Source organism: Polyodon spathula, chromosome 2 (assembly GCF_017654505.1).
Source record: "Polyodon spathula isolate WHYD16114869_AA chromosome 2, ASM1765450v1, whole genome shotgun sequence".
NCBI classification, from domain to species: Eukaryota; Metazoa; Chordata; class Actinopteri; order Acipenseriformes; family Polyodontidae; genus Polyodon; species Polyodon spathula.
In genome coordinates, this window is record NC_054535.1 from 42,084,185 (window position 1) to 42,103,316 (window position 19,132).

At 35.1% G+C, this 19,132-nt stretch overlaps 1 protein-coding gene across 6 annotated transcripts in view; it reads left to right on the forward strand.

Annotated features, from left to right (window-relative positions):
- Positions 1 to 11,104, forward strand: part of LOC121296615 (coronin-2A-like) — a 65,663-nt gene extending 54,559 nt beyond the window's left edge. For all 6 annotated transcript variants that reach the window (XM_041222357.1, XM_041222347.1, XM_041222337.1 and 3 more), the window contains 10 exons: positions 2,382 to 2,498; positions 2,973 to 3,122; positions 4,268 to 4,447; positions 4,808 to 4,924; positions 5,932 to 6,036; positions 6,975 to 7,071; positions 8,498 to 8,610; positions 9,388 to 9,478; positions 10,017 to 10,297; positions 10,570 to 11,104. In XM_041222357.1, the coding sequence (XP_041078291.1) occupies positions 2,382 to 2,498; positions 2,973 to 3,122; positions 4,268 to 4,447; positions 4,808 to 4,924; positions 5,932 to 6,036; positions 6,975 to 7,071; positions 8,498 to 8,610; positions 9,388 to 9,478; positions 10,017 to 10,297; positions 10,570 to 10,722 (1,404 nt within the window). In that variant the 3' untranslated portion in view covers positions 10,723 to 11,104. The remainder of the gene's footprint in view (positions 1 to 2,381; positions 2,499 to 2,972; positions 3,123 to 4,267; positions 4,448 to 4,807; positions 4,925 to 5,931; positions 6,037 to 6,974; positions 7,072 to 8,497; positions 8,611 to 9,387; positions 9,479 to 10,016; positions 10,298 to 10,569) is intronic.
- Positions 11,105 to 19,132: the final 8,028 nt, after the last annotated feature.

Here is a 19,132-nt window from a genome sequence, read left to right on the forward strand (position 1 = left end):
CTCTATTGAAGCCATAGGGGACACTTTAAACTGAAACAGATTATGACATACAAAATAATCTAAACTAGAAGAACAATAGAGTAGTTAGTATTAATGTGGTATTTCACACCTCTACCAAGTTGCTCTTTGATATTTAGGTGTTGCTGGGGAGAGGCACAATGGCACTGACAGTAGTCAGCCGGAGTACTGGCACTGCCTGCTCTTGCAAGCACTCCACAGCCATTCAGTGCAGGTCCTCTCTCAACAGAGGCTGACATCTGTGTTGTGTACTAATGACTCTTGGGGGCTAGGTGAGACCACCCAACTAATCTAGAAACGTTATATTAAAAAGTGAGACCTTGGCATATTTAAAAAAAAAAAAAAAAAAAACTTATAACAAAGTTATAACATCTTTAGTTTCTACTGCAGTGTTTTGTGTCAGTAATATCTTTTAATAATAGTTTTATCAAATGAAATCGCCTAAATGGCACCCAATTTCTGTTTTGTACAGGAGTTATTGTTATGGATATATTGCAGCCCATTTCAGAAACCCTGCTTTTGATCAAATCGCATGCAAGACTGAGTTAAAAGCTTGGGTGGAATTTCTTTTCAAGGAAGCATGCTTGCTTATAGTGCTGCACATTTATTTTATTTTTTTATTTATTTGCGTATTTATTTTTAAATAAAGACTACTTAGTTTATATTTTTGTAAAACTATATCTGCAGAGTAACCTATAGATAAAACGTTCTGTGTTGCCACACTGTTGTTATTAATGGATCACAGAGTTATCACTTTCATAAACCAACAGGATGTTGTTTTCTTTTTTCAGTTTCTGAGAAGAATAGTCGCCTCAGTTATTATTATTGAGGTGTACTTGCCGCTGTGTGTTATTTTTTTCTGTAAAACATTGATATCCTATCAGTTAAGAAAAGGCTTCATGCAAAAGCTTGTTTTAACATCTGTTACATTGAGACCCACGCTTACAACTGTATTGTCATATTTTCTACAGTTTCTTTAAATTCTCAAATTAATAAATCGATACCCGGATAGCGTTGGGTAATTAAAATATATATAATGAAATGCATCTGTGTTACAAATCAGTTTCAGCCACGATGTGAAAAGACATATGATGAGAGACTGATAATTCCCAAGAACTACAGTAATAGTCGTGTTATCCAATATGAAGTTTGTACAAGGAAAACAAACTAGTACATTTTACAAAACATGTTTTTCCTTTTGAAAAAAAATGCTGTGTGCATTCCATGTTGTCCTAATTGTAATCCCTCTCATCACTTGTTCACATGTCTTATTATACAGATGTCAAACAAGCCAGTGAGCACACATTTAAATTTTAAGGCTCATGTCGATGGTGAGTGACTATAACCTTGGCCACTGATTCTACAGCCCACCTCCTAATCAATACAAACCTACATAGATTCCTGATTTATTCAGTGTGATTAGTAGTCCTAGATGTCTTGATTGTGCTTGATAACCTTCTGTAGGCTTGCGAGTTCCTTGCAATATTTTTTTTTCTCCAAATCCGCTAAAGTTGAGGCTTTTTTAAACTTTCTCACTACTTGCTATCATAGCCTTCTGCCACACCAGGGTACATATTTTTGTTGTAAACGTACTTGCGATTGCTGTTTTACTGCGCATGTCTGGGGCCAAAGTAAATTCACCCATATAACCAACTTAGTTAAACTACGTTTTATTTAATTTTTTTATTCAAACTTTGTACCTTGTGCTTCTGTAGGAACATCTATAGTTATTATGCTATGACTTTCTGCTGCCCCCTAGTGTTTTACGATGGTATTAAATCTCAACATCTATATCTGTTAATCTGTCATCTGTTTTCCCACTACTTTAGCATTCACTTAATTTGCCATGTAATCCTATTTGTTCTTTTGGACCAGTTGAGAGAGTAATTATTATAGTCTGGAATTGGTTAATCAGCTAGAGTAATCCCAGTTTCAGATCAGTGTACTTGATTACTTGGTTTTAACAGTCTCATCTGGTTATTAACTATTGGAAGTCTTTTTAACAAACTTGAATTCTTTATTGTGTTGCTTCCAGTTAGAATTGCACTATTCCCACTTATCCCTTATTGTTTTGGACTTTTTTTAAATTTTATCTTCAGTTTTATCCCTCTCTGAAAACGTACTCTTGCACTAGCTTCAAAATAGGTCCTTCTAATTGTAAAGATAGATTAGTGAAAATACCTCTTTTATTCTAGTATTTTAAAATGTTATGATTCCAGTTGGATGAATACATTGATTACATATTCTAAAATACAAAAATGTAGCATTGCATATATTCTGAAGCATTTTCAACATTTTGGTAATCACGTGTATTTACCAGCAAGTAATACATTTTCTGAGAAATTTCTCTTCTGTGTTTTCAGACTGGAAAGATCGACCCTCATCACCCACGGGTCTGCGGCCACAGAGGAAACGTGCTGGACATTAAGTGGAACCCCTTTGATGACTACTCCATAGCTTCGGGCTCGGAAGATTCAACTGTAAAGCCCCTGTTTTGTAGTGTTTTGGTGTTTGTTAGGTCTTTCAAGGTTACGATGTTTAAACTTTTTTAAACCTTCATTATAAATGCTCATTTATCATTTTAATCCATTAAAACTAAATTTACAGCCCAAATATTTGTATGCAGAGATACATGCTGTTTACTCATTGACCCAGGCCAGAAATAAAAAGGAGGGTTTACATTGACTGTAACAATGACAATAATGTTAGGCCTTATTTTTAAGGTGACATATTTAATTATCAATGTCTGAGACAAGAGAAGACCCTTAGTGCCAGACAATCACATTGCCCTAAATAAATGGTCAGTGATTGTGATTTGAATTTGAAATCATGGGATAACTGGGGTAGCCAGAATGACACTACTTTTAATTGGATCAACTCCTAAGTGCCTTGAATGGTGTTATGGACTGTGTTGTGCTTTTTTTGGTTGACTAATCCAGTTTCCCTGTTAACAGGTGAAAATCTGGGATATTCCTAAACATGGGATGATGAAGAACATCACGACGGCCAAGAAGGAGCTTCAGGGGCATTCCCGGAGAGTGGGGCTCATTGAGTGGCACCCAACTGCTGGCAATGTCCTCTTCAGTGCCGGATATGACTACAAGGTAGGGTGTTTGTAAATGTTTACTGTGTGAGCAATGCTAACCCCTGTGGGCAGGATCATGGGATATACAGCACAGTGTTTCCATAGTTGTTATACTATTATAAGTAGGGCTTCTGATTTTCGGTTTTAACCAATAAAACCAGCTAAAACACCCCCAATACAAAAAAAATGAAATTGGTGGAGAGCCAATAAACGCAGGAAAAACAGTGGAAATGGTTACTCAATTCACGTTGACTTTACCCTTTCCCATTTAAAAAATAAAAATCTACTACAAAAATAATAATAAACATATTTTTCAGTGCTGCTGGGCAATGTCCCGCCTTCCTGACTTGCATCTATCATTGATTCGTTCTGAATACTTAAACCAGCCCCAAATACTGAGTGACAGCACATTCCTACATTCCTATTGGAGACTCCACTTGGAAGATTTAAAAAGACATTACAATCAGGATGGAGGCTTGTTAGTAGGATTTAAAGCTGTATTATAGTTAAGATACAGAGGATTTAAAACAGAATTATGGCGAAATGTACAAAAATGCCTACACACAAAATCCCCAGAAGACTGTGCCTGTGAGCACAGGGATTTCGTTGTGGAAGACAGCAAAGGAAAGAAAGTACAACTTAAGAGTGCAAGTACTGTCGAGTTACTACTATACATATTTTGACAGAAACAAACGCTCAAGCATTTTGGAGAGTAATTGAAAACACTAATTTCATACAGTATATCAAAAACGAAAGCCCTGAAAAAAAACAGTTTACATAAAACTCGAAAATAGCTACAATAAGCACCGAAAAACAGAAGTCCTAATTATAAGCAAACTGAAACTTTTGTTGAGTGGTTAAGACACCCTGGTAGCACACATTATGACTGCTGTAGAAGATACTAATTATGATGAACCAAGTTTCATGTTTTTCTGTGTGAGGATGTTTAAAAAGTGTATTCACTTCAGTCCTGTTCACGTTAGAGTGCATCTACTGTAGGATAATTCTCTATTTGAACAAGGCTGAGACTGCTGAGGTGTATAATTCCCGTTATGATATGGCTATTTTTGCTGTTGCTGCTGCTGTGTTTTTACCATATCCCCACCTTCACCCAAACATTTCAATTGAGAAGTCTGTATGTTCAATCCTATTGGTGTTTTGCAGATCATGGTGTGGAACCTAGATACTCCAGACCAGATCATCAAGAATCCTGTTAAAACGATTAGCGTGCACAGTGATGTGGTCCTCTCCATGTCATTTAACACGGACGGTAGTCTCCTAGCAACATCCTGCAAGGACAAGAAACTAAAAGTCATTGACTCGCTCACAGGTGTTGTTTTACAGGTACACTACTCCCTCTATGTGTACAAAATACATATTTTGAAGTGGGTCCTACTATTAAAATGACCTTGTCTTTGTACTTTTTTTTCTCAAAATTGCCAATTACACAGTCGTTTTTTGTGATTCCTTTTAGTAGGATTAGTTGAATTTGTTCTCTGCTACTTAGCCACACAAAATCACAATAACAACTTGTGTTGGGTTGACAATTTGTTGAAAGAGAAATATAATTTGATTGTATTCAGTGATATGGAATAATTGATTGCATATTGATTCGATTGGATCAGACTTGGTATGTACAGTATATGTTTCTGTGTTTTATTTATATATTTAGTTATTTATTCATGAATGTATTCCTTTTTACAGGAAGCCAACTGCAAGTCCCATAAAGCAAACAAGGTTGTGTTTCTGGGCAACCTGAAAAAGCTTGTATCTACTGGAACGTCAAGGTGGAACAACAGACAAATTGCACTGTGGGATCAGGTGAGTTCAAAGCACTGCATCTATCTACATTGGAGACCATGAACACTGCACCTTGAAAACTGCATTTTACTTTCTGAGGTGTATTAAATAAAGAATACATGGTAATAAGTACTCCTTTTTTTCAATATATTTCATCTCGTAGATCACACTAACCCATAGACACTGCCCTAAAATGTTAGAAACGCATTCTATTATCAATGTACAACAACAGTTTGAAAAGGAAATGCAACAGGGTGCCTGAATCTTTGCAGCAGCATGTCGAAACATAAAAATAATTTTACCTAACAAAAAAATTCCATAAATCTTCCCAATTTTGTACTTCCATTTGCTACAAAGGTCTCGTATGTGCAGTTTTTAAACAAAACATTTTTCTAAGTTCTCAGTTTGTTTGCCTTGCCTTCCAGGAAGTCTGTTAAGTGCTTTATTGCTTTGGTCATTTCACCCCAGTGGTGTCTTCTGGGTCAAAGCATGTTTCTGGCTGAAAGCATCAGTCAATGGGGGGAGTAGCTGATTAGTTATTGACAGGAAATAATCAATTGAGGGGTGAGGACAGAGATCAATGACTTAAGAAATGCAAGACAGTCTAAAAGCATGGCTTGCAGAGAGATGTATTTAACTTATTGTACAGCTAAGGACAAAAGTTTTGCATCACCCTTTAGAATTAACTAATTTTGTTTCATAAAGTCAAATGAAATCTACTGAACCTAATGTTTTGTTAGCATATTGAATTACATAACGCTTTGTAGTTTTCCATATACTTCACAAAAAAAAAACTGACAAATTGAAAAATTTTGAAATCTAACATGAAATACTATACTGCTACTACGACTTCCGGTAGACTTTTGTAATATCACTTTGTAGTTTCTTTGATTACAGGATGTAAAATAACAGTTCTAAATTGTGTTCAAATAGTTTTGTTATTTTTTTAGGTCTAGGTGATGCTAAAAATGTGTGTTCTGCGGAGAGGGCTCCCTCTATCAGTTTCATGTGCCGTGTCTCTGCTACAGGATGACCTGTCCGTGCCTTTGCTGGAGGAGGATCTGGACGGCTCTTCGGGGGTCCCTTTCCCGTTCTACGACCCTGATACCCACATGCTGTACGTGGCTGGAAAGGTACGGTCTGTTTTTTTCAGCCTCTAAAACTCAAGGAGCTAGTCCAGCAAGCAGTGTCAATGTGAGCTTTCCCCACTAGCCGGCTCTACAGGGTTTGCTCTCCTAGGTGGTGAAGAAGGTTCAGTCTCCCTGCCCCTCAAACCTTGGCTGCTCTTGTTCTGAGACTGCCAATGCAGGTTTAATTGTGGAGAATTGTGTTTGGGTTTAGTGATGTAAAACTCTGAAGTGTTTTTATCTTTAGCATTCTTTTTTTTTTTTTTATTTAGTCGTTGCCAATAATTTTTTTATTTTCTCCCAATTTGAAATGGCCAATTATTATTTATTTATGCTCGGCTCACTGCTACCACACCTATGCTGACTCGGGAGCGGTCGAAGACGAACACACGCTGTCTTCCGAAGCGTGTGCCGTCAGCCATCTGCTTCTTTACACACTGCAGATTCACCATGCAGCCGCCCAGGAGCTACAGCGTAGGAGGACAGCGCAGCTCCCGGGCAGCTAACAGGCAAGCCAGCAGGTGCAGAGGACACCCTGGCCGCCCTAGACCCCTCCCCCCTCTGGTGATGCTCAGCCAATTGAGCGGCGCCTCCTGGGAACTCCCATCCACGGTAGGCTGTGGAATAGGCCAGACTCGAACCGGCGACGCCCAGGCTATAGGGCGCATCCTGCACTCATGCAGAACGCCTTTACTGGATACGCCACTTGAGAGTCCTTATCCTAGCATTCTAACTGAGCATTTTTAAGTTTTATGAGTGTTTTGTTATGCAGGTTATTGGGGTTTGCACAGGTGAAAGGTCATTTGCAGTACACACTGTGCCACACAGCCACCACTTCAAAGTGTTTGACATTTTGTAGGACCAGCATGAGCAGCCAGTACTATGAGTCTCAAGTGTTCAAATTGTTCGGCCAAAATAATTGAATTAATTGTGTTTACCCACAGGGAGATGGCAACATTAGGTACTATGAAATCAGCTCCGAGAAGCCTTATCTACAGTTCCTAGCAGAGTACCGCTCATACTTACCTCAGAAAGGAATTGGTAGGTTTTATGCATTTCTAGCACTTCACATCTTTGTAGCTTGCTGACTTACTTTACCTTATTCTGTTCTGCTAATTCTGTGTTTTTAAATATATTTAAAATTGATCTGAGCCACAGCTGGGTCACTTAGATTGAAAAATACGAACAAATCTTAAAAAAAAAAAACCTATGAAGTGAGATATTGGTTAGTCAGAGAATTCCCCAATGATCCTAACTTTGCCATTACATTGTAATATCCCAGCTGAATTACATATTTACTGAGTTACTGAGTTACTGAATTTACGTATGAGAAGGTGAAAGGTGCATACATTCAGATAATTCTCTCTGGGTAATATTCATTCATTCATGTTTTTAAATATGGTCCTAACTGTTAGGCTCCTAGTACATACTGTATCAGTTTGATGCGATCCAGCCTTGCTGTATGAAACGTAGGGGGGTGAATTTTATAGACCCCATTATTAACTAAATGCAATAGTAGAAGCATTGGGAAGGGTCTGTATACAGCCGTATGAGTCTAGAACAACTGCATTTAGAACATACTCACTTGTGGCTGTTCCAGTCCAAGGCATTATTCAAAACAGGTCCTAATTATTTCACTTATTAAGTGGTCTCATGAAAATCAAATTACATCTTGTCCATATGGTGGTAAAAATCTATAGAAATAAATATGTAAACCTTTTTTTTTAAAACATATTTTTGGGAATATATAAGGTAAATTTTTCTCAAGATACTTTCTTCCCTGTTTACAGCTGATAGATGTTAAAGTGGCTTGTCTGAGTGAAAGCAGCATCAAAATATGTGACTGTTCCATAGATATTGCAATTTTTGTTTTTGTTCAAGTGGGTGCGCTTACACTGCACAAGATGGAATTTAAAGGGCTAATTTAGTCGTAATGGACAATGACAATTTTCACGGTACCCTAGTGCTGCACAAACAGATTATTCAGACTATTAGAAGTGAAGAAGCAGCTGCTTGGATTTGCATGGATTGCTGTTCTCCAGAGCCTAAGAGAAGCAGCAATCAACACAGATCCAAGCAGCTGTTTCTTCACTTGTTTCAGGTGTAATGGCATATTAGCACAAATGACCCTCACCTGATTTCTGTGGAGAGCTCAGTACACATAATTGGTTCATACAGCTCTACTGTTTCTGGCCATTTCATATACTGTACCTGGGAGTGTCCACTTTCCAAAATTGACAAGGTTTTTCAAAGGTACCATACTGACTTTGTCAAATTAGTAGCTAAGAGAGTTATAGCCAAGTGTCATACAATGCATAACCTCAATCACTGTTAAATTTGAATGATTTATAAATGTGGTTGGAACAAGTTTCTGGACTGGAAGAGCCTCAAGTGAGGACCACTGGTTTTAGATCAGCAAAATAGCCTTCTCAGTTCAGAGCCCTCACCTCATTTGTCATGCTTGCAGGAATCATGCCAAAGAGAGGCCTGGATGTCTCCTCCTGTGAGGTCTTCAGGTTTTACAAACTAGTGACAACAAGAAGCGTTATTGAGCCCCTCTCCATGATCGTACCGCGACGGGTAAGAAACCCTTCCGGTTCTACAAGATTCAAGACTAAATCAGACTTGTAATTTTAACCATTTAAACCATGTTGTTTGCATGGCCTTCTGTAATAATATTTAAAAAATAGACTTAGACAAATAACCACCTACTTTTAATGTGTTTCTATCCAACAATAGATCTCTTAATACTTAGTTTTTGGGCAATCGAGCAAGCTGCAGTTGTGCGTCAATACATGTTGCAAAGCTTGTGCACATACAAATAAATACAAAAGTTAGCAAATATGTTTTCCGACCCATGTAGGTTGTATAAGTACAGACTCCCCATCTTACTGGCAGAGAAAATGATGATAGCTTCTTTATTTTGCCAGGTAACTAAAAAATGTGCACTTCCTTGCAAACTCATTGTGACGTGTCCACTAGGTGGAGCTGTGGTGCATGATGTTCTCCAGTGAGAGCCAAGGGTAGTTCGTCTGATACCTTTGTGTTCAAAGTGAATCAATTGTGTTGAGTGGTACGGGGGTTATTGATGGAAACAGACACAGTTTTGGACAGCAGGCACTAATGGTTAACCTTGTCAAGTGCTTTACTATTTAAGACCTGGTAGATGTTACAGAAAGTTGTAGAATAGACATATCCGGTGGCATTTGTTAGCTACTTCACAGTCAAAAAATGAAACAACAATAGAGAGAGCAGTAAACCTAAAAGTATTATAATTATTACTAATGTCCCACAGGCACATAAAAACTATTGGTGTGGAGCTGCATTAACGGCATGTGCTGTTTGTTGGTTTTGCAGTCTGAGTCGTACCAGGAGGATATCTACCCAATGACTGCTGGATCTGAGCCAGCAATGACAGCAGAGGAGTGGTTCAAAGGGGTCCATAAAGGTCAGTGTCTGGGTAAAGCTCGCTAGCCCCATTTGATCTCTGCGTCCTGGCCTTTTTAAAGCTTTACAGTAAAATAATTTCTTTTCGCATGTATCGGACATTATTGACAAATGCTACTATTGTTGTTATTATGTCAACTACTGAATAAACTAGCGAGAAGCAACCATTGCAATTCAAGTCGGGGCCTTTGTCTTTTTAAGCAACTTTTTTGAATTGCATTTGTCTGTTCCTCTTGTTTAACCCAAACAAATACCAGTTTATTTATTTGTCAGATTGACTCTTTACTGTTTCAAGAGTTTACATAATTCTTGACACATGCATATAGTGAAAACGATTTAAACCGTCTTTATCTGGCAACTTTCACAAAATACGGCTTGGAAAGCAAAGTTGGGGAAAATGGACTGCCGTAGTGCATGATATTTCCCCTGGGGAAAAATGAGTAGTCATTTAAGTTTGATATTAAGGGGCCTGTTTGAATTAGTGGCTGTTAATACATTCTCTCTGTTTCTTTACATTTCTTTTGTATATATATGCATAGGTCCTATATTGATGTCCCTGAAACCTGGCAGCAAAAACTCCCAGTCCATTCCGCTAGTAACTGCCAGGGAGCCGCTGAGCATTCTAGAACCGAAAAGGTTTCAGAACTGCTTCGAGCAGTTGGAGGTGGCAGCGATCCAGGAGAGGCTGGAGCAGAAGGAGACAAAAGAGCAGAAGAGGCTGGAGGACAAGATCCAGAGCAAGAGCCGGGACAAGACCCGATCTTCCTTCTCCAATGGCTGTGACCTGTCGGAATGTGCGCCACCCAAAACTGAAAATGAGGTGAGACGCTGGTGATGGTCGAAATCCAAGTAAGAATGTGTGTGCCTTCAATCAACAAGTACTGGCTAAAGTCAGCAAATGACATTTTCAAATCCAGGATTTTTAAAAGTGCAAAGACCAAAACACTTAATAGCCTGAATATAGTATCATATTGTAATAATAGTGTGAGATGACCTGTACATTTCAAGAAGAGCTTGGAACCAGACATAATCTGAAAGCAGGTGAAACATGGAACAGAAATGGTTGCTGATACTGTGCTTTTAAAATTTCAGCTGCTGCAGATGTTTTACCGACAACAGGAAGAAATCCGACAGTTGAAAGAACTGTTAGGTCAGAGAGACGTCCGAGTGAAACAGCTGGAGCTGGAGATCAAAAACATCCGGAACTACCCGAGAGCTACTGAGAGAAAGGGATCCAAATCCTGAAGCAATTCTAAAGCAGCACCAAACCAGAACATGACTTCAACTGCTGTTTGTATAATTATATATTTTATATTGCAAAAGAAAAAGAAAAAAAAAAAAAAGCAGTACCTCTGCTACACGGTGCACATTTTTTTTTTAACATGTTTTACAATTGTGTACATATTTTTGAATTATTAATCATGTCTATGGTTTACGCAGCTGTTGTGTGAATTTCTACGGTACTTCACAGACTCTGGGCTCCACAAGTCTGGTTCAGTTTTTTTATTACTTTTTTGTTCTTTTGTAACACAGTTCATAAGTAGTTTCCTCAATTGTCTCCTTATATTAAGACTGTTTTGCTTTTTTTTAAAAAAATTTTTACGTTTTTCCATACTGAATGTCATTTGAGCGCGATATTTATAGATATATTATATATATAATATATATTATATTATATATAATATATATATATATATATATATATATATATATATATATATATATATATATATATATATATATATATATATATATATATATATATATATATATATATATATATATATATATGTATATATATATATATATATAGTATATATATATATATATATATATATATATATATATATATATATATATATATATATATATATATATATATATATATATATATATATATATATATAATATGTATATATATATATATATCATATATATATATATATATATATATATATATATATTATATATATATATATATTATATATACTATATATATCTATCAGGTATATATATATTATATATATATATATATGTAGATATATATTAATATAGTATATATATATGTATATATATATATATGTATAAATATTATATAGATATATATATTATGTGGCAATTTTTAAAAAGTAGTTGGGACAGTATCATCAAGCTATTAATTTAAAAAGTGTACAGGGCCAGCTGATACAGGGGGTGCCGTCAGTTCCTATCAGATAATACAGTGCAGCATTAACCTGCTCCCAGGTGAAGAATTCTTGACACCCTCTTATGTGAACTGGTATTTACACCAAACTGTTCTTCCAGGACTGCAGCTTGCTGAATCACAGAACAGTTGCGGGCTAGTTTAGCTTTATACAGACCAGATCCTTAATTAATATTATAGGTGATGATGAAATTACATTAAACCATTAAAATATGGACCTCCCTACATACCTTTACTGACAAAAAAATTACTTGAAAGGGACTTGCATGCATTGTTAAGGTATACAAATTACCAGGACTGTATTTTAATGATTTAAAGGGAAGGTTTGGAGCTGCTGCCTTATAGATTATTTATGGTAAACTGTCTGTATTGTGTGATAGACCTACCTATACAGACACTCTTTGACTAGTGTTATGCTATGGAGAAAATTGTTCTGCTTGCTTGTTGTTGGCATCTTTTTTCCTTAATTATGCAGCAGAATGTTTAGCCATACTTGTATGCACTGCTTCATTGTAGAAATCTGCAAAGGGGAGGTAAGTCTTTTTAAGTGCTATAGTGATCAGTATCGTATGTCTGAATCTTTTGCTTGATTCAAAATAATAATGGCACACGCACATCAATATTTAATTGTATTTGCTGGTAGCAATTTTTTTATTTGACTGGTAAATTTAAATATACATTTAAAAAGAAATACATATTGGACACGTGTACAAAAAAAAAAGATAACATCTTTGTGTTGATTCTTAGTGTAATATTTTAATATCGAATATATATGTAGACAATTTTATAAATAAATACGCTACTTGTTTTTGGAGGAAGGGGGATTTTTGTTTAAAAAATAAAATACATGTAAAAACTTTTTTTAAAAGACTAATAAATAATACATCTAAATCTTTGTTTGCAATCTGCAAGTCTTCCAGCACTGCCTGATTCCTTTCCACAAGTGTCACTATGCAACTGAACATTGACAATCCTACATTATTTAACTCAGATTTGTATCTTCTGGATTATTAAAAAAAAAAAAAAAAAAAAAATATATATATATATATATATATATATATATATATATAAAAGTATATAACCAAGACTGTTAAGCAGAGAGCTTTTTGCTTCTACACATTTAAATCATCTTGCAATCACTTAAAAAAACATACATTTAACAAGACCCAGACTGATCCAAGGAGCCCAGATGAGAATCCTGTTCCTCCATCTTGACCAGCTGCTTTATTATGCTTCACTGCCTTTTAAAAACTGTTAAATGGATGCATTTAGCAAGCAACGCATATGCTGTAGATGTAGTCGTTAACATTCTGCGCTACTACTTGTGTTTTCAGTTTGAGAGGGCAAAAAACAAAAACACAAGTCTTGATTCAGTAGTGCCAAGCTGTATCAGTGGCAGTTTCAGCAAAATGGTCACCTGGGAGGTGGAAATGTATTACTTTTTTTAGGAGCTTAATGACAATAGGGCTCAATAATAACAGTTTGGGGCATGAAACTCAGAGCAGCAACAAACATTGATCAGTGGAAATGTGGCTTAAGTTCTGCACTTCATCATTAACGTGGAAAAAAACTGCCTTCAAGATTTCATTAAAGAACTTTAATTGAGCTATGTATAATCTCTGTGCTAATGTACATGTGCTTTTAAAATAATTTTATTCACAGTTGTTCAGCTCTAAAAATAGATTTGTTTAATAAGTAGAAATACATTGCTGCCTTCTGGATGTATTGTTTATTTTCAATATTCAACACCTGAATTGGGTGAAAACAAGCAGTGGCATGATTTCCAGGAGTCTTACTATCATAAAAACCCACAGTGATAATAATGTAGGTATGGATTTATTTCACTGTATTAAAATACACAAGACTAATTACCACCTTCGTGTGACGTACACAGACATACCACAGAACTCACACGCTACACTCTGTGGTTTGCACCTACAAAATTTAAACTGCTGAGACAGTGGCATACATTTAGTAGTCAGAAAATCTTAATGCTTAGTTAATAAATACTGTGAAAAAAAATATTAAGACTGTAAAGTTTAAATGTATAAACAAAAAGATTTTACTATTTGAAAAAAGGGGGGTGGAAATCTGTAATTTTTTTTTTATTAATTCGCATCATATCCTGATCTAAAACCGTTCCATGACATCAATCTTTTAACATTCATTTTCCAATTTGGCTGAAAACTGGATTCAGAGTCTGAGAACTGTATATTTGTCAGAAGACTGGATCTATAAAAGAAAAACCAGTTCACTATGAAAGTGGTCAATTGTGCAATTAAACTGTTAATACTAACATGGTTTAAATGCTAAAAGGTGGAAAATCGATGGCATTTTATATTATTTTGAACAAATAGCTATTTTCGAAATGTGGAGAGGTAATAGTGTCTCGTGTCTAAATGCCAAACTCCAGTCCTCGACGGCTGCAACTGGACATGTTTAATATTCTAATACTGCTTAATATTGCTTTCACCAATTCAGCACTTATAACTGTTGTTATCCCTTGCATCAGTAGCCACTCCATTAAGTGTTTAATTCTCTCATTTTACCCGTTGAAGGTAGTGGAATAGTCCTCCAGGACTGTGATAGGACACCCCTGCCTTACACATTGTACACCACTGTGCTTTATTTAGTGCACATAAAAATTAATTTGAAAAGGCTTAAACATTGTCATATTAAACTTTTTTTTGTGCAATGCTTTGGTAGTGCTGTATTCATTGAGTTCAGCGTTTACAGAATCTCTGTTCCGTGTATATGTTTTGTGTGACTGTTCACAAGACTGTCTGAACAAACAGCTTTGCCATGAGCAATACAATACATATTGTTTGTTGTTACTTACAAACATGTGCTTTTAAATCACTATATTGGTCATCAACACTAAATGTTGCTGGACAATTTTATGAACCCCAGTATATTATTGTGCCTACATTTTAAATTGTGATTTTTGTTTGTCTCTTGAATTTGTTTTTTAGATTGCTTCTGTAAAAAAAAAAAAAAAAAAACTTTGATATGCTTTTTAATGAAAAACAAAAACATGTGATCATTGCTAAATGGTACCTTTTCAAATGTGTACATTTTGTTTTTATTTAAAGTTTTAAAAAATAATTAATTAAATAAATAAATAAAGGGTGTTTCGCTTGAGATTCTGGCAATTTCTGTACCCCAATTAACTGGTACACTTTATATTATATATATGTATCGATATTATTATAATATATAATTTACATATAATATATATACTATATAGCTATGTATTATATATATATATATATATATATATGTATATATATATATATATATATATATACAGAAATATATATATATATATATATATATATATATATATATATATATGTATATATATATATATATGTATATATATATATATATATATATATGTATATATATATATATATATATATATATATATATATATATATATATATATATATATATATATATATATATATATATCTATATATATGTATATATATATATATATATGTATATATTATATATATATGTATATATATATATATATATATATATATATATATATATATATATATAATATATATGTATATATATATATATGTATATATATATATCATAATATATATATTTATAAATATTTATATATATATATACCATATAGATTACATAATATATAATATATGTTTATGTATATATATATAATATATATATATATATATACATATATAATACATATATATGTATATATTTATATATATACATCCATATATATATAACATAGATATATATATATAGCTATATATATATTATATATCATATATAATATACATTATATATTATATATAATATATATATATATATGATATATAAATATATACTATATGTATATATGTATATATATATATATATATATATATATATAATGTATATATATATATATATATTACACAAATATATATATATATATATATATTGTCTATATATATATATTATATATATATATAGATATATATATATATATTATATATATATATATGTATATATATGTATATGTATATGTGTGTGTGTGTGTGTGTGTGTGTGTGTGGGGGGGTGTTTCCCAGATCTTGGTAGCTGCTCACTCTTTACTGTATGTCTAGCTATACTTTGCACTGTTCCGGTTGGTTTCACATACCCCAATTAGCACAAATCTTGGTATAACACAGCATACCTTAGATAAGGTGGTTCAAGATTCATACTAACCAGGGTCTTTCAAACCAGCCTGTAAGGATGTACATTTGGTACGCAACTGATTGTTAATTATTTATTCTCAAATAAAAGACTTGTAATCCAGTTGAATTCTGTGATTGTTTGAAATGCACTGGAAAAGCAGGGGGCAGAATAAAGTAAACTGAATCCCCTCCTGAAAGCATGCACGAGCAGTTCAACTATAGCTAAGCAACACAGTGAAACAATGCGACTTTGTCAAACTTTTAACGGATTTAACTTTGGTCAAGCAGTCATAACACAAGACTGTTCAATAGCCTGTGCTGCCATCTAGTGCCAAGGGAATGTAAGACAATAATGTACAGTAACAGTAGATACTGTATTATAGTAACTTTCTTCCCTCTGTCCACTATGTCAATATTACTATGATAAAAGAAGCAGGGCCTATTTTAGTTTGCACAAGACCTTGAAAAACAGAGCCAAAGAAATTCCTGTGTTTACATAGCTTTACTAAGATGGATTAACCCCCCAGGTTGATGTTCAGTGTTATCCAGCAGAAACTATTCAAAACCAACTTCATGTTCACACGTGTTAAATCACAACAAGACTATTTTATTCTGTTTTGTTCACCTATCCCCATTTTAGTAATGCAGGTGTTGAATGGAGTTCTTAGTAGAAAAGGCCAGCAAATAAAGCATGGGGAGACACTTAATAGGTGCAGACCAAGATAGGCGAGTGAACTGCTGTATAGTGTGCTGCTCCTACAGAAACTTTTCAAAGTAAATAAACAGGAAAAGTTCAGCTACACATTGTGAGCATGGCGACGTTTACACGCACAAGTCATGAGTTTTCCTCACGATGTGTTTGCCATACTTTTCAGGAAATGCGTTGCATGCAGTTCTGATTTCATCCATACCAATGCAGATTACTCAATTCATAATCATTTAGGGGAGAGGATATTTAAATGTCAGTGTCTGCTTACTAAGTAGGAAAAAAACGACTGAATATCGTGAGGAGAGCCTCATGCGTTGGCATGAAGATAAAAACATTTAACAAAGAGAAATTAATTCACATGTTGTTGCGCACATTCTGAATTACACTGCACATTAGCTACTTGTTTGTCTGGTTACCATTCCAACACACACACACACACACACACACACGCAATTATATAAAATTTCTACAAGGTTTTACAAGTATTTATATTTGAGAATCAGTAATCTTTTCCTTCACTTGTGCATATACCTGGAAGGAGTGAGACAGCCGCAGTATTAACTGCCAGAGAAACACTTTTGAAAAGAATATTTATGAGTGTTTCTTTGTTTTACGTGTTGGTAATTGTCTTGCTGAACCACCAGACACCAGACGGCTAAACCCTTTCTGGAGCTGTTGCTGTTGGGCCAGCACAAGCTGGAACTGCACTTCACGAACTGTCACAAAATAGCCTGTTATCACCCACCACGAGCACTAATACAGACACCCTGGACTGGTGACCGTGTTTTAGTATTGTGGGGCAGATAACACTTTTTGCTTGGGACTGTAAACCCGTTTAATTTGCTCCGCGCCATACACATTGTTGTGTATTGCTGGAGCGTTTTCTTTTTGGTCACCAGACCCGGATTAAAATAAAATCCTTTCCCAACGGATTACAATTATCCGTGATTACTCCTGCACTGCATCACCTCTACACCTGTTCACAATCACCAGCCACTTTGCCACAACGCATGACAAAAAAAGAACTACTCCAGTGTTTACACAAAAAATGAGTACCTGTTTTAGAAATTCCACCTTACATGCACATACATATTTAATTTTTATCACAACCCAGATGAATGGTTACAATGGATAATGTCAATATAAAGTGATTAAATAGAAGTGAGCCTGATAAACATTTGTTGTTTGTGATAACCACCCCCCTCCCGTTTTGTAATCTCACCACAAAGGTATTAGAGACGTTATGCTAATACTGAGCCTTGGCCCAGCACGCTCCCTTAATTCAGTTGTCATGGTGACAGATTTCACATATCACAGCAAGGCACAAAACTAAACTGGTGTTCCTAGACCAATATAAAATGAGTACTGTATACACTGCATTCAACCCTATGTCAAAGGCTTTCGTTTTTAAACCTTAAAGCACCTCCACTGAATGCAAATAGCACAACCTATACTTTCAAAAGGGCCAGTCTATAGAATTTTGAAATAATTTAAATATAAAAAAGATCCTGATACTGTATGTTGATTTATTACAGTCTGACCGTTTGAAAACAAAAAAGCTTGCTTTTTTTTTTTTAAAGATATTTTCTTTTTATTTTTACCTTCATATGAAAAAAAAAACTTACAATGCCTGTGTCAAGAATGGGTAAGCCACTCAGAAAAAAAGGTCTCCCAAAAGTGTGTGCTCTCCATTGTTAATTTGGCCAGAGGTAAAAACAGCAGCAAGATTTAGAGACACTACTCGGAGATGATGAATTGGCCAGCCTTACAGAGTTACAGTTTTCACTTTGCTTTTTTTTTCCCACCCCAAGCAGCACTCGCTACATCAGTGTAATTATCACCCGACTGGAGGTCATAAAGGATGTGGGCTGACAGAGACGTTTATTTCAGCAGCCAGAGGATGACTGTGAATGAAGCGTTTTTTGTTGTGGCCCACAGCTTGCCTGAAAAAACACATTTCTGGAGCATTTCTCTGCCAGTTCATAGCGGACAGCATGCCCGTCATAGAAAGGAATCATATGATACTACTCTACAGCTCTTTCTGGAGTACGGTATCGAGCTACTATACTGGTATTGCTTGTTATGTCAGTGGCAGTCTTGGCGAGCGCAACTTTACAGACCTCTGCATTTAAGGTGGTAAAGTGCATGGTCATTATAGGAATGGAAATAAGACTCCCAATTGCACCGCAGTTTGAACCATTCTTTGTTTTAGTATGAGATTAGTAAGACACACCTGAGATTATTCCCTATACACTGTAGTAAAACCTGGACTGGGTGAAACTGCTATGCAGCAAGTCCCAGCATCCAGTTGTTAGTGCCACAATAATTGTTTTGGTTTTTGAAGCAAAGAGATCCCAATTTGCATGAAGGTCACAGAAAAAAAAAACACTTTGTTTCTGTGAGGCTGTGTCAGTCAGACAAGAAAAGGAGAGCAAGAAAAAATAACTTGGATACACCAGCTCCAATAATTCCAGCTGAACACCCCCAGATGTTTCAATAAACTTGGAAAAAAACTAATATTTAACCAGGCTTGCCATT